General features: G+C 36.6%; 1 protein-coding gene across 13 annotated transcripts in view; it reads right to left on the bottom strand.

Moving 5' to 3' along the window:
- KIF21A (kinesin family member 21A) overlaps positions 1-12,501 on the bottom strand; it is a 140,746-nt gene that overhangs the window by 52,823 nt on the left and 75,422 nt on the right. For all 13 annotated transcript variants that reach the window (XM_037058171.1, XM_037058161.1, XM_037058162.1 and 10 more), the window contains exons 7-11: positions 11,295-11,410; positions 7,155-7,350; positions 6,574-6,763; positions 6,165-6,228; positions 274-477 (exon numbers count right to left, since the gene is read on the bottom strand). In XM_037058171.1, coding sequence (XP_036914066.1) covers positions 274-477; positions 6,165-6,228; positions 6,574-6,763; positions 7,155-7,350; positions 11,295-11,410 — 770 coding nt within the window. The remainder of the gene's footprint in view (positions 1-273; positions 478-6,164; positions 6,229-6,573; positions 6,764-7,154; positions 7,351-11,294; positions 11,411-12,501) is intronic.

Genomic DNA, 12,501 nt, shown 5'->3' with positions numbered 1-12,501 from the left:
CAGCTATTTGAAGAAATAACAGTCTCTAATAGTAATTTTACCTTGCCATAATCTAAATAAAATTTGTTACCACAAAATTATAAGTAACCCTTTTTACATACAAGTAGAGATAAACTATTAAAAGCATCAGTGTAATTGTCGGCTAATTCAAATGGCATTTCAATTGTTAATATACGTATGAGACTATGGATACTCACTGTAATCACCAATTAAAGTATCCTGAAAACTAAAAACAAAATAGGGATTCAAAAACCAGTGACTTAAAAACACTACCTTTTCTTCTTCTTCTTTTCTTTCCTCTTCAGCTTTTCTAAATCTTTCTTAGCTAGATCTATAATTTCAATGGTGTCCCTGTCCGAGGCCAGGGCAGTAGGAGAGAAGGACGACGGTCCACTGAAGTAAGGTGATCTTGCCGTGGCTCTTGTCAAGCTTTTTCGAAGGTTCTCATTCACTGCTTCACTCTCTAGTAATTTTGCCCTAGTGAATACAAATATATTAAACAGGAAACATTTTTTATTGTGGCAAAAAACACAGACCATAAAATTTACCGCCCCAACCATCCCTAAGTGTTCAGTTCTGCAGCACGCCAAGTTCATTGACAGTCTTTCAGCGACCAGGGTCATCACCTGTCTGCAGAACTTCTTTATCTTCTCCCACTGAAGCTCTGCGCCAGTGAAGCACTGTCTCCTCATTCCCCCCCTCTCCTCCCAGGCCCTGGTGACCACCATTCTAGTTTCTGCCTCTGCGGACTTGACTACAGCAGGAATAAATTGGCATTTTAAACGAGTTGTTTTGCATGCTAAAAAAAAAAAAGACCTCCAAACTGTCTTTCAATACTGCTACAAGGTAGGCTTTGTAAAAAATTCATGTGTTCACATGCATTAATATTTAGGATATTTTAATTCCCAGATTAAATAATTACAAATTTGAAATCGCACTCTTTGTGCTCAAAAGCGCCAACAGTAATTAGATTACTTGCATTCTGGCCACCAGGCACTAGCTATCCTTGCTTTGTAAAGCCATCATTTAAACTTAAAATACAGGGGCAGCATGGTTCTCAACCCTCCAGTCCCTCATTCATCATGCTGTAATAACATTCTCAAACCCTTGCAAAGAATAGTCAGTCAAACTTGCCCTGAACTGGCTGAGAGGCATCTGGCTCCTGAATATGTCATGGGAAAAGATGGTATCTCCAAGGAAACCCGAGTCTGATAATTGAAAACATTCTTTTGTTTGTTCAAGTGATCCAACTAATGACAGGAGAATAATGTGTGTACTGTCAGTAATATGCAAAACCACAGGACGATAAGATCCTAAAACACCCTGGAATTGAGACTGAAAGGGATTCAGAGAGTCCTCTAGGCCAGTCCCTTTACTCTGATTTGATTTGAACCACCAAGAACACAATTATCTACTTCAATGTAATATATTTCTAAGGTAAATTGGCAAATGTGACCGGGATAAGGCTATAAAGAGAAAATACCACCCACTGCCTCTGCCCCCAAACTGTGTTACTAAGCACTTTTGCCATATGTGCAAATGTCTCAGAAGAAGATGCTAGATTATTTGTAACAATTAAACTCTCAAAGGCACAGTCAGCTCTCTGTTTTTTCATTATTTACCAAAATTATTGATGACACTGTTGAAACCAGCCGGAGACAGAGTGTATATAAATCAGTGAATATACATTTCAAGTTAATGTTTTACTAATTCTTTTTTTATAGGTGTCCAGTTCCAGCTGTCCTGCCTTTTTTTCCATTGCTCTCCCCTGCCCCACCCCCTCCAATCCCACAGTCAACGCCCCTGCAATGTCTTACTAGTTCTTTAATGAAATTGTTTTATTATATATCTGGTGTTACATAGGAGCAGAAAACAATGATAATATTGTAACTGGTTAAGTAGCTGTGTACCAATTTCTAGGTTAAATGACTTCAAAATTATTTCAAAGAAAATCATAAATACAGAACTGTCATTTTTTTTAAAACAAGAGGGCAACCTAAGTATAAAAAACTCAGCTTAACTATACCAACTCAGTCAAGCCCTGACTGGTACGGCTCAGCTGGTTGGGCGTTGTTTCGCAAAGTGAACGGTCACTTGTTCATTCCCCATCAGGGCACATGCCCCCGTTGTGGGTTTGGTCCCCAGGCAGGGTGCATGTGACAGGCAACCAATAGATGTTTCCCTCTCAAATCGATTTTTCTCTCCATCTCTTTCTCCCTTCCTTTTCCTCTCTCTAAAATTAAATAGATAAAAGGTTCAAAACATAAAAACTGAGTAAAAATGTATAATTTTCCATATTTTCAATACCTATCATAAAGCTTGGTGCATAATAACAAATATTAATAATAACGGAAAATATAATAAGCTGATCGTCAATAATGACCTCCGTTTTTTCAAAGTTAAAAAACAGTTTTATTTGCTCATTTATATATACTGTTGTGTGTTACTATTCTAAAGCTTTCAAACACAAGATACTTAATAATATAGACAATAAATGACTTGTCCTTTAGTTGGCTGATTTACATAACAATCAACTTGTGTTTTTTTTAATACCTTATTTTCAAAGTTTGTGTTTGTCCCTGGCTGGTGTGGATTGAGCACCAGCCTGTGAACCAAAGGGTTGCCGGTTTGATTCCCAGTCAGGGCACATGCCTGGGCTGTGGGCCAGGTCCCCAGTTGGGGGCACACAAAAGGCAACCACATGTTGATGTTTCTCTCCCTCTCTCTCTAAAAACAAAATCTTAAAAAATTAATAAATAAAAGTTTGCATTTGGCAGGAGCATATTCAATGTTTTTTCAATCCTAGTGCTGATAAAGGCTAAACCCTTCAGGGCTCACCTCCACAAAACTTATGCTACATTAGCAGAACCTGCTTTTTATATGGGCTGTAGAGATAGCATCTCTCTGCTACCCTTTCTTTCTCTTCACACTCACCCACCCACCCACTTGCTGCCTGCATTTCATTTGGCAGGAAACTAAACAGTCAGGCATGAAAGGAAGTACACAGACTTCCCATGGGAAGGAGCAGACTGAGTGCTTGCCTCTCAGCTCTGTCACTCACTAAATTTTGGACCATTGGTCTCTAAAAGCCTCCACTATTTCCTCTGTAAAATGGAGATGAAATATATATACTTCCTTAGAATTATTATGAGAATCAGTGATACAATGAATTTAAACTCACCTGACTGATAGTGCAGTTAACAAATAATAACTATTCTTATCAAAAAGTTTCTAACAGTACAATAATCTGACATAGGGAATTAGTTAAATTAATTAAAAACAGAAGATAGTACTACATGGAACCATGCAAAAATCATGTTACAAAAATAGTTAATAACATTTTCGAAATACTCCTGACACCTTATCACATTTTAAAGAATGAATAGCAAAACAATAAATACCCCTTAATATCAATTTTGCTAAAGTATGCCTTGAAAAAATATTGAAGAGACATACCAATATGTTATCAACTGTTTTAGGAATGGTGAAAATATGAATGATTTTAATTTTGTTTATACTGCCTTATATTTTCCAAAAGTTCTACAAAAATTTAAATTCCACCAAAACAAGAATTAATTTATGACTCTTATTAGTTCACAAAAAATACTATGGCAAGTTATTAAAATACTATGGTAAGTTATTAAAAGATAAAAAGTAACTAGGGTTATTTTAAATTAGAATAATAAGACTTAAAATATAGACATTTCTTTCTTTTTATTTTTTCTAAGATTTAATTTATTTTTAAATAGAGGAGAGGGGAGGGAGAAAGGGAGAGAACCTCAGTGTGAGAGAGAAACATCAATTGGTTGCCTCTCACATATGCCCCAACCAGGGGCCAATCCCACCACCCAGGCATGGGCCCTGACCAGGAATTGAATTGCCAGCCCTTTGCTTTGCAGAACAACGCCCAACCAACTGAGCCACACCAGTCAGAGCAAAATATAAATATTTCCATGTGACAATACATATATTTGTGTTAAGTTTAGGAAGCTATAAATAAATGCCTTTCTAAGACCAAGTTTTGACAGAAATATGAGTTGGAGCAGGATCTAGTAAATAAAAACAGAATGTGAGAACCTGCACAAAAATACTAATAATGTTCAGGCCTGTAGAGTACTTGTGAATTGAAGAACTTTTAGATCCTGTGCTTTCTTTGAGCCCCACAATAATTCTTTGAGTCAAGCAGGTATTAATTACCTGACTCTCACAGATGAATTAACTAAAGCTCAGGGAAATTAGGTCACTTTCCCAAGATCACACACTTATTAATAAATTAATAAATTTTAAAACAGGAAGGTAATCTGATTTAAATTCAAAGCTCATTTATGCCTATACATGAATTATTTTTACACTGTAAATCACAGTGCTGGGATTCTAGAAGACCACTCCTCAGGAATGAGACACACTAACTAAAGAACCATTGAAGAGCTGGGAAAATGGAACAAGCTATGAACCTATACCAAGAAAGATTTGATCACTGATTGAACTCAGGCCCTGCCTTATCTCTGTTCTCTAAACAGCTTAAAGAATGGTCTTAACTCACGAACTAGAAGAAAGAAATATTAAATGCTGCTTTTCGTCAGTAGGAGGAGCAGAAATGATTCAGTCAGTTTTCTAGGAAATAACACGAATGAGGCCATTGGTCCAATGGTGTGTCAAACTTCCATAAGACCTCAGAATAAGAGGGTGGGAGAGAAGAAACAGAGCCCAATATCTAGAGCATGAAATCAGCCTTCAGAATTGAGCAGTGCCAAGGAAATAGAAGAGAAGCAAGCTAGGAGCGGGAAGTATCTCCAGCTACTAAATGACAGATTAGTAGCTGTGCGTCCAAGCATGGTAATGGCAAGTTCTGCAGAGTGAGGAAAGAGAAGTTTTTAGCAGTAGGTGGGGAAGAGCATTGCCCACACAGGATAGAAATGCAAGTCCAGCTGGCTACTGACCAGAACCAGGAACCAATGCCCCAAAAGTCTCTGCCAAAAGGAAAAGCTTGGAGATATAAGTACAGAAAAAAAAAGTAACAGTTAATAAAGTAACTCTATTTATTGCCACATCGGATGTCTTCTCATTTCTTTCTGCTGTTTAATAAAATACCTAAGCGATCCAGTATGCCTTGCAGCAGCAGAAACAGTGGCAACATTCCTCATCTCCGTTCAAGAAGCTCTAGACTAATCAGAAGGAGAGAAAGGGGCAGAGAACACAAACGCAAGTTGGCGAAGTGTTGGGATAGCTGTGAAATTCGATCTCCCACTTGGTTATTTTCTGCAAGTGGGTACAAAAATGAAACCTGAGCTGCCCAGATGCTCCCCACGGAGCAGACCATAGTTTTATTTCAAGAGAAAGTAGCCCTGGCTGGTGTAGCTTAGCGGACTGAGCGCAGGCCTGCGAAACCAAAGAAAGTAGCTGAGCCACCAGGGAAAACCATGAAACCTAAGCAAAATACAAAAATTATTAGTGCCCCTGACCTTCTTTCTGACCCCTCCGTCCCCAGTCTGGGCTCAGAGGTCTTATCTATATTCCCATACGAGGGGATGGCATTCCTTTTACTAATTTCTGTCATTCCATTTATGACATGTGATTATTTATCTAAGTTGCCCCACCTAGACTGTGAACTTGTTTATGTCACACTTGCTAAGTCCATGGCATAGTGCTCAGCATACAGTGAACATCTGTAGTGTGTGTGTGCAATGTGAGCGATGAATAAGCCTCTGTCCAGAGAGGCAGGCAAGTACGTAGGGACGCAATGATTCACACATAAAAAGTAGCTGGAGAAGTAGAAGGGAACAAAAGGAATGGGAGATATAAAAAATTAAAGATGACTTATGGATGCTGACCATTCCCAAATGGTGAGGGATGGTACCAAAGGGCACTTCATCAACCGTTAAAGGCATCGATTATGCCTGTCCTGTACGTCAGGTTAGATAAGCTCCCACAAGGGGTAGGGCAACCAGGGTAGGAAGACAACATGGGGATATAATATGGGAAGAAATGGAAGGAAAGTTTTTTGGAATGTGATATTATAGAAAAACAAATACCTATTCCCCTAAAGTTAACCCAACCAAAGGGCTGAAATATCACCATTAACAGTTACTAAACTATAAGCCCAATAAATAGCAATATTAACAAACCTAAAGTGTGTACTTTATATCACAGAAAACGAACTGTACCTGAGATCTTCAATTTCTTTGATATAATTGTGAATCATATTACTAATCTCCTCATTGCCTTCCCCTGCAAGATAAAATATGAACATAAGAATTTTTTTTTCAATGAAAACTTTAACAAAACATACTGGGAGGAAAAAAAACAAGTTATGGAAATAAAGTAATAATTAAAACACCATTCATACAGCAAGTTTCCCACCCTTATATAGGTAACATAAAAAATAAAAGGCATATTTTGTTTCTGAAAGAATGTATTATGTACAAATCAAGTATTTAACTCAAAATCACACGCTGTATGTACACAGACTGACACTTCTACTTCAAATGTTCCAGCTGATTAACGAACACAAAGAATGTCCCCTGCCCTCCGAAGGCTAATTAATCCCTCGCTCATGCCACCCTGCCCACATACCTGCTCTGGCAAGAACTTGGTTGGCCTGATCACTAACAAGCTGCGTGACTCTGGTCCTCAGAGCGTCAACCGTCTCTTGCATGGCTTTAATTCTTACGCGCAGATTATTATTTTCAGTCTGTAGCATAGCATTCTCATGAAACATGTCATTGATGCTTTCCACACCCTCTTCATCAATTATTCTTTTACCCTAGAAAAGAAAGATATTTCCCTGTTGATTGAGGAGCCTTAAACACACAAGAAATTTGTTTAAGGATATGACAGGACTATGAGGTTCTACAACCAAGAGCCCTTTGTCTTAACAGCCCCAAGGAGAAACAGTTCCTTTTCCCTCTAATGCTGTCCCTCAGCGGTGCCACTAAAGAAGTTGATCGAATAGGAAGCCTTTAGAAACAAGCGGCTGGTCAGGTTGACAGGCAAGCATGATTACGGAGAACTAGAGAATTCTACCTTCAGAGGATGGAGGCCACTACCCTGACAGACAAGAGGCTCCAGAGATGTACATACCCAAACCATCACCAAAGGCATCACTGTGTTCGCGAAACGTATCACAAAATGCAAAGTCCAACCCACTAGCTTACCGTTTTGTACTCCATGAGCTCCATCTGAAGTCGTGTGATCTCACTGCGGAGTGCATTGATCTGCTGACTAGCTCTGTCCTGATTGACCATCACCTTGTTCTTGATATTTCTTGCTCTATTGGCATATTTCAGGGTATTTAAAGTTTCCATAAAATCTCTGTCTGAAGGGCTGACACAGGCTATCATGATAGTTTGGCTGAAAGTTACAAAGAATAATTAGGTTTACAGAGAAAAGCAAATAAAACATTGGAAGAATTATTTTTACATTTCTGCCCTTTGAATAGTACCATCTCTTCAAGACGATACATCTCTTCAAAGATTGATACTAGTAACTTAAACATAAAAACAAATTTAAAAGTCTCCCAAGCTTTAAGACTATCTTAAAGAAAAAGATTTTGTTTACTTAAGTAAAATTGGGGAAAAGAAGCTTATATTATCCTTCTTTGATCTATAATACCTGCTTTGATCCATAAATATGAAAACAAATTTAAAAGTCCCCTAAGCTATAAGACTATCTTAAAGAAACAGATTTTGTTTCCTTAAGTAAAATTGGGGCAAATGAATTTATATTATCCTTCTTTGATCCATAACAACTTGAGAAAGTATAAATACATTAAAAAATTTGAGGCAATGCACAGAGAATAATTCTAAACTTCAATCTATGTGCCAAATTGAAATTCAAAAATCATTTTCTCATTATCTACCTAATATTTGAGGGTTTTAAATTTTTCTTTCTTTTATTTAATCACTATAACCTGACTTTTGTTGACAGCAAAATATTTTGCATGGAATCCTATTACCTGAACAAGAGTTCAGATAAACTTAAGATATCCATATGTTTTATAATATAATATATCATTTGTAATTGAGTGGTCCAAGTTTCAGGGTTTCTGGCCAGATTATACAGGAAAAAATTGGAAATTTTACTTTATAAGAACAATGAATTATTTTACCAACTAACAGTAAAATGCTATTGGATAGTAAAATGCTTAGTATGTCCCAGTTATTGTCTGTCAGTGAAACAGACCAGGGCATTCTAATCAGCCCACACAGTCACTGAAAAATGTATAGAACTGCAATTAAAGAGCTAATTTGCCCACCCTGGGGAGGAATTCACACCTATCAATTCTAATCTATAGCCTCCTCGCCTCCTGCTTCCACTGCTGCCTCCCTCCAATAATCTCAACACAGCACTCATAGTAACCCTTTTAAAAGAGGTCCCGTTCTACCCATCGTTTTCTCTTTATCAGCTGTTGCTTCTCCTTATTTATCCTTACACTTACTATCATTCAAGGTTCAAATAGAGTATTGTTTAGTCCAAGAAGCCAACTGTCAGTCTGGCTATATTTTTTCTCTCTGCTTCCTCATATCCTTTGCATATCTCTTTTTTGTTGGTTTAATTTATTATTAATATTATGATGATGATGATGATGAAATTTTATAGACCCCAATTCTTAGACCCTAAACTTTTAAAGGTCAAGAATTATTCATTTTAATTGTCAGTATACATTGTATAACACAATATTTGGGACATACTGTGTCATTAAAAATTGTGGTGTATGGCATGTGCACAGAGTATTTATTTATTGGAGGTTGGAAAGTTAAAATTATTCATGCATCTCTTAGGTCTCTTTTGATGAAGAAGATAAAGTAATCAAGTAGGAATAATGATTATAGACACTGATTAGAGAACAGGACAACTCAAAGTGTAGACCCTGGTCCAGTGCCAGCCTGCAAATTATTTGTTACCAGTTCATAACAAGTACAGGAATTGAAAATAAGCGTTTTTAAATTTTGGAACATTTGGGCATGCTGCAATCAATGAACTCATTGAATAGTGTAGAGACCAGTTCAAGTGTTTTATAATTCACAAATGGGGCAAGCTGAGTATAACCATGCACAATATAAACCCACCACAAATAGGGGATGGAGGATAAAAAGAACTTGTCCTTCACAAATATTTTGAAAAGTATTGGGATCAAGTGCTTAAGGAGAATAGGGAAAGTCAAGAATGAGAAGAGCTAAGGTCTATTATATAGGAAAAAGTTCATATATTAGATAAAACTCAAAAGACACAAATTTTAAGAAGGGTTGTATTTATGAAAAACAAAAAAGTTGTTTACTTTTAAGGTTTATATAAAACCACATATCTGTCTTAAATGAGACCACACCATTTATATTATGCTATATATCATGTATTATTATATTCTATCATATATCATATTATATTATACATTAGGAAGAAAATTCATCACAATGTTAACAGGTAACAAATACAATTTTTTCATGGTTCCTATTTTTCTGTAGTTTTCAGAATTGTTGATCTAATCTTGTTATAATATATTAAATGTTATAAATATATGAAGTCCAGCTTATCACTAAAATCACTAAATTATATGCATAAATATATGCAACTTGAGTCCAAAAATATCTTTGATCTAATTTCTCTTTTAAGAGTAATTTGTACAAACTTCAGACAATGGTTTTCTGTTTTCCAAAGCTTCTAAACAGTATAAGGGTTTTGAATGCAGAACGTGATGCTCACTAAGGCTGGGGTCTGAAGAAGACTTCTTGTTTGAGAGGTGACCACAGAGTAGGGAAACGAATGAGGAGGACCTGAGCCTTCTTAGCTACAGCCTGCCTAAAACTCAGAAGGAATTCACAACCCACAATGCAAATATCTTAGCCAGCTTACAGGGCAAGCAAACTTGCATAATTACTGAAGTATTCAAAAGTACTGAAACTTGTAAGGAGCCACTGTTTGTCATTTATAGGAAAGGGCTACAATTTAGCAAACTTAAAAAATGTATCTTTGGCTTAAAAAGCAAAAAAAATTGTCCTGATATAATTAGACCCAGATTGATACTGAGAGTCAGGTGAAAATACAGAAGAAATGTGCAGCAATGGAAGGAACATTGCACCCACACAGGCGATATGCTAGAACAGAGATGAATGCAGACAATGCCAACAGTGTAATAAAAGTAAGAAATACAAAAATGATACTGTTGAATTCTATAAAACAGAACTTCGTTTCTAAACCATTCTTCAACTTCAAATCTAGATTTAATATTATCAAAATTCTTTGATTAATACTGCCCTAGCTGGTGTAGCTCAGTGGATTGAGCATGAACCTGCGAACCAGAGGATCACGGTTCAATTCCCAGTCAGGGCACATGCCTGGGTTGCAGGCCAGTTCCCAGCAGGGGACTCACGAAAGGCAACTATGCATCAATGTTCTCTCCCTCTCGCCTTCCCTTCCCTTCTAAAGACAAACAAATAAAATGTTTAAAATTTTTTCTTTGAGTAAAACTTATTCAAAAAGAAAGTTTGCAAGTTTAATTACCCAATCATTTTACAGTATCTAACAATCTTTTCAATAACCATGATGTTAGAGCATTGAAAATGCTGTAAAATAGATTCTAGTAACTGTAATAGAATAAATAAAAATGAAATGGTTGTCTGTAACTTGCTGACTTGTACTGTTTGAATTTAAATGCCAAAAATATTTCTACTTGTAAAGCCAATATGTCAATGTTCATTAAAAAAGTAAAGAATTACAAAAGAATGTGCTTAGCTGATGAAACATAATTCAAAGTATAGACAAGGAGGAATATTAGTGATATGAACAAAGCAAGTACCCTATATTTCATTCAGCTGACATTTTAATAAGTTTTACCACATGCAAAAAATGTTTAATTTTTAGGAGACTTTTAAAAATGGTATAAAATATATTTAAATTACTTTGTATTTACTTAGACAGCATTTACGTTTCAACAAAATTTTATTAGGCATATGCTATGTGCCAAGCACAAGTTAAAACAATGATAAAGCAGAAAGAGCAAATGCTCTGGGCTTCATTTATAAGTTAAGTGACTTTGAAAAAATTAATTAACCTCTCTGGATTTCAATTTTCCTATCTACAAATTAGGAATAATAATACCTACACCTCAAGGAATGTTGGAAGGACTATGTGAAGTAACTACATACAAAGGACTCACACATTCTGTATACTTAAATATTATTAGTTCTTCATTCTATTGATTTGTTTTATAATAAAAAAAGTCCTTATAAGTCACTCTGCAAACTTTAGAAATAATGAAGAATTTAAATTCACGAATATGGATAATCATGGATGCATACCTATTGCCCCCCAGGGAATCCTGCAGTAATCTTGTCAGCTTAGAGTCCCTGTAGGGGACATGGGTGGCCCTCTTGCTCCTGTCTCCCAAAGCACTTATTACATTGCCCAGTGCCAGCTAAAACAGAGAGAGAAAGAAAATGGACGAATTATAACACTTTTAAATAACAAAAGCTTATGGAGAATAATGTGGAGATGACAGAATTGAAAACATTTGAGTTTGGGGTTTTTTGCATTTATAATGACATAAACATCAAAATTTTCTTCGTTACACTATTAAAAACTGACACAAAAATCTGACTAAAACTGAGTCAACATTTAGTACTACATGCATATATATGTATATATATTCATAATTCACAAAAACTTCTATTCGGAGATTTTCTTTAGAAATATATATATGATTGGTGACTTTTAACCACTCCTGAATTACCAGGCCATCAGGTGTGTGCTTAGAAAACTGTCAATTCATGTTGCAAATTCTTCTCCTCAACTGAATAAAATGTTTTAGTTTAACAGTGCCATGAAGCATTCTTGTTGCAATACAGCTACCTCAAGGGAAAGACAGTCTCCTTTAACCAACATAAAAATATCTCTATGATGCCTCTAAACAAAGTATTCCTGATGTGAGGACAGCTGTCTTTAGAAATAAAATGCATCTATGAGCTAAGCACCCAATACTGAAAAAAATCTACGTCAAACTACAGAACCCTTTAGACACTCCCTTACCACCCCCACTGTTTTTCTTACTGTCCCTGGCACCTACAGCAGAGGCATTAGTCTAAATGCTGGTCACACTTCCCGTCAGTGATGCAACCATGTCTTTTTAGAGCCAGTGGGTCGTGCAGAGATTGGGCCTCAGCACCACATTGTGTCTTTGCCCCCCCCTTTCCAGAGAGGCTATGGTTTTAACCCCTAGCCACACTGAAACTCCACCAGATGTATCTGACTGTGTGTCAATAGCCTGAACAGGAAAGCAGACCAATGCTTTTGTCTTTTCCTCATGGCACAAATGTAAACAACACCACGACTTTATCTCCTAAGAAATTCAGAGCAACACACAAAAGTCCAGGATGCTGGTCACCCGCTTTAACACCAAAGTCAGCTATATAATGGGAGCACCAAGATGGGTACCGAGATGGAGTTGGGATGTCTGGTTCTCTCTAATCAGCCTCAGTTGCTAAATCCCCCCTGTAAGGGTTGTAACCA

Source organism: Sturnira hondurensis, unplaced genomic scaffold (genome assembly GCF_014824575.4).
Source record: "Sturnira hondurensis isolate 20B ecotype Veracruz unplaced genomic scaffold, ASM1482457v3 Scaffold0009935, whole genome shotgun sequence".
Lineage (NCBI taxonomy): Eukaryota > Metazoa > Chordata > Mammalia > Chiroptera > Phyllostomidae > Sturnira > Sturnira hondurensis.
The sequence above is the reverse complement of the archived record's forward strand: the minus strand, read 5'-3'. Positions and strand labels throughout refer to the sequence as shown.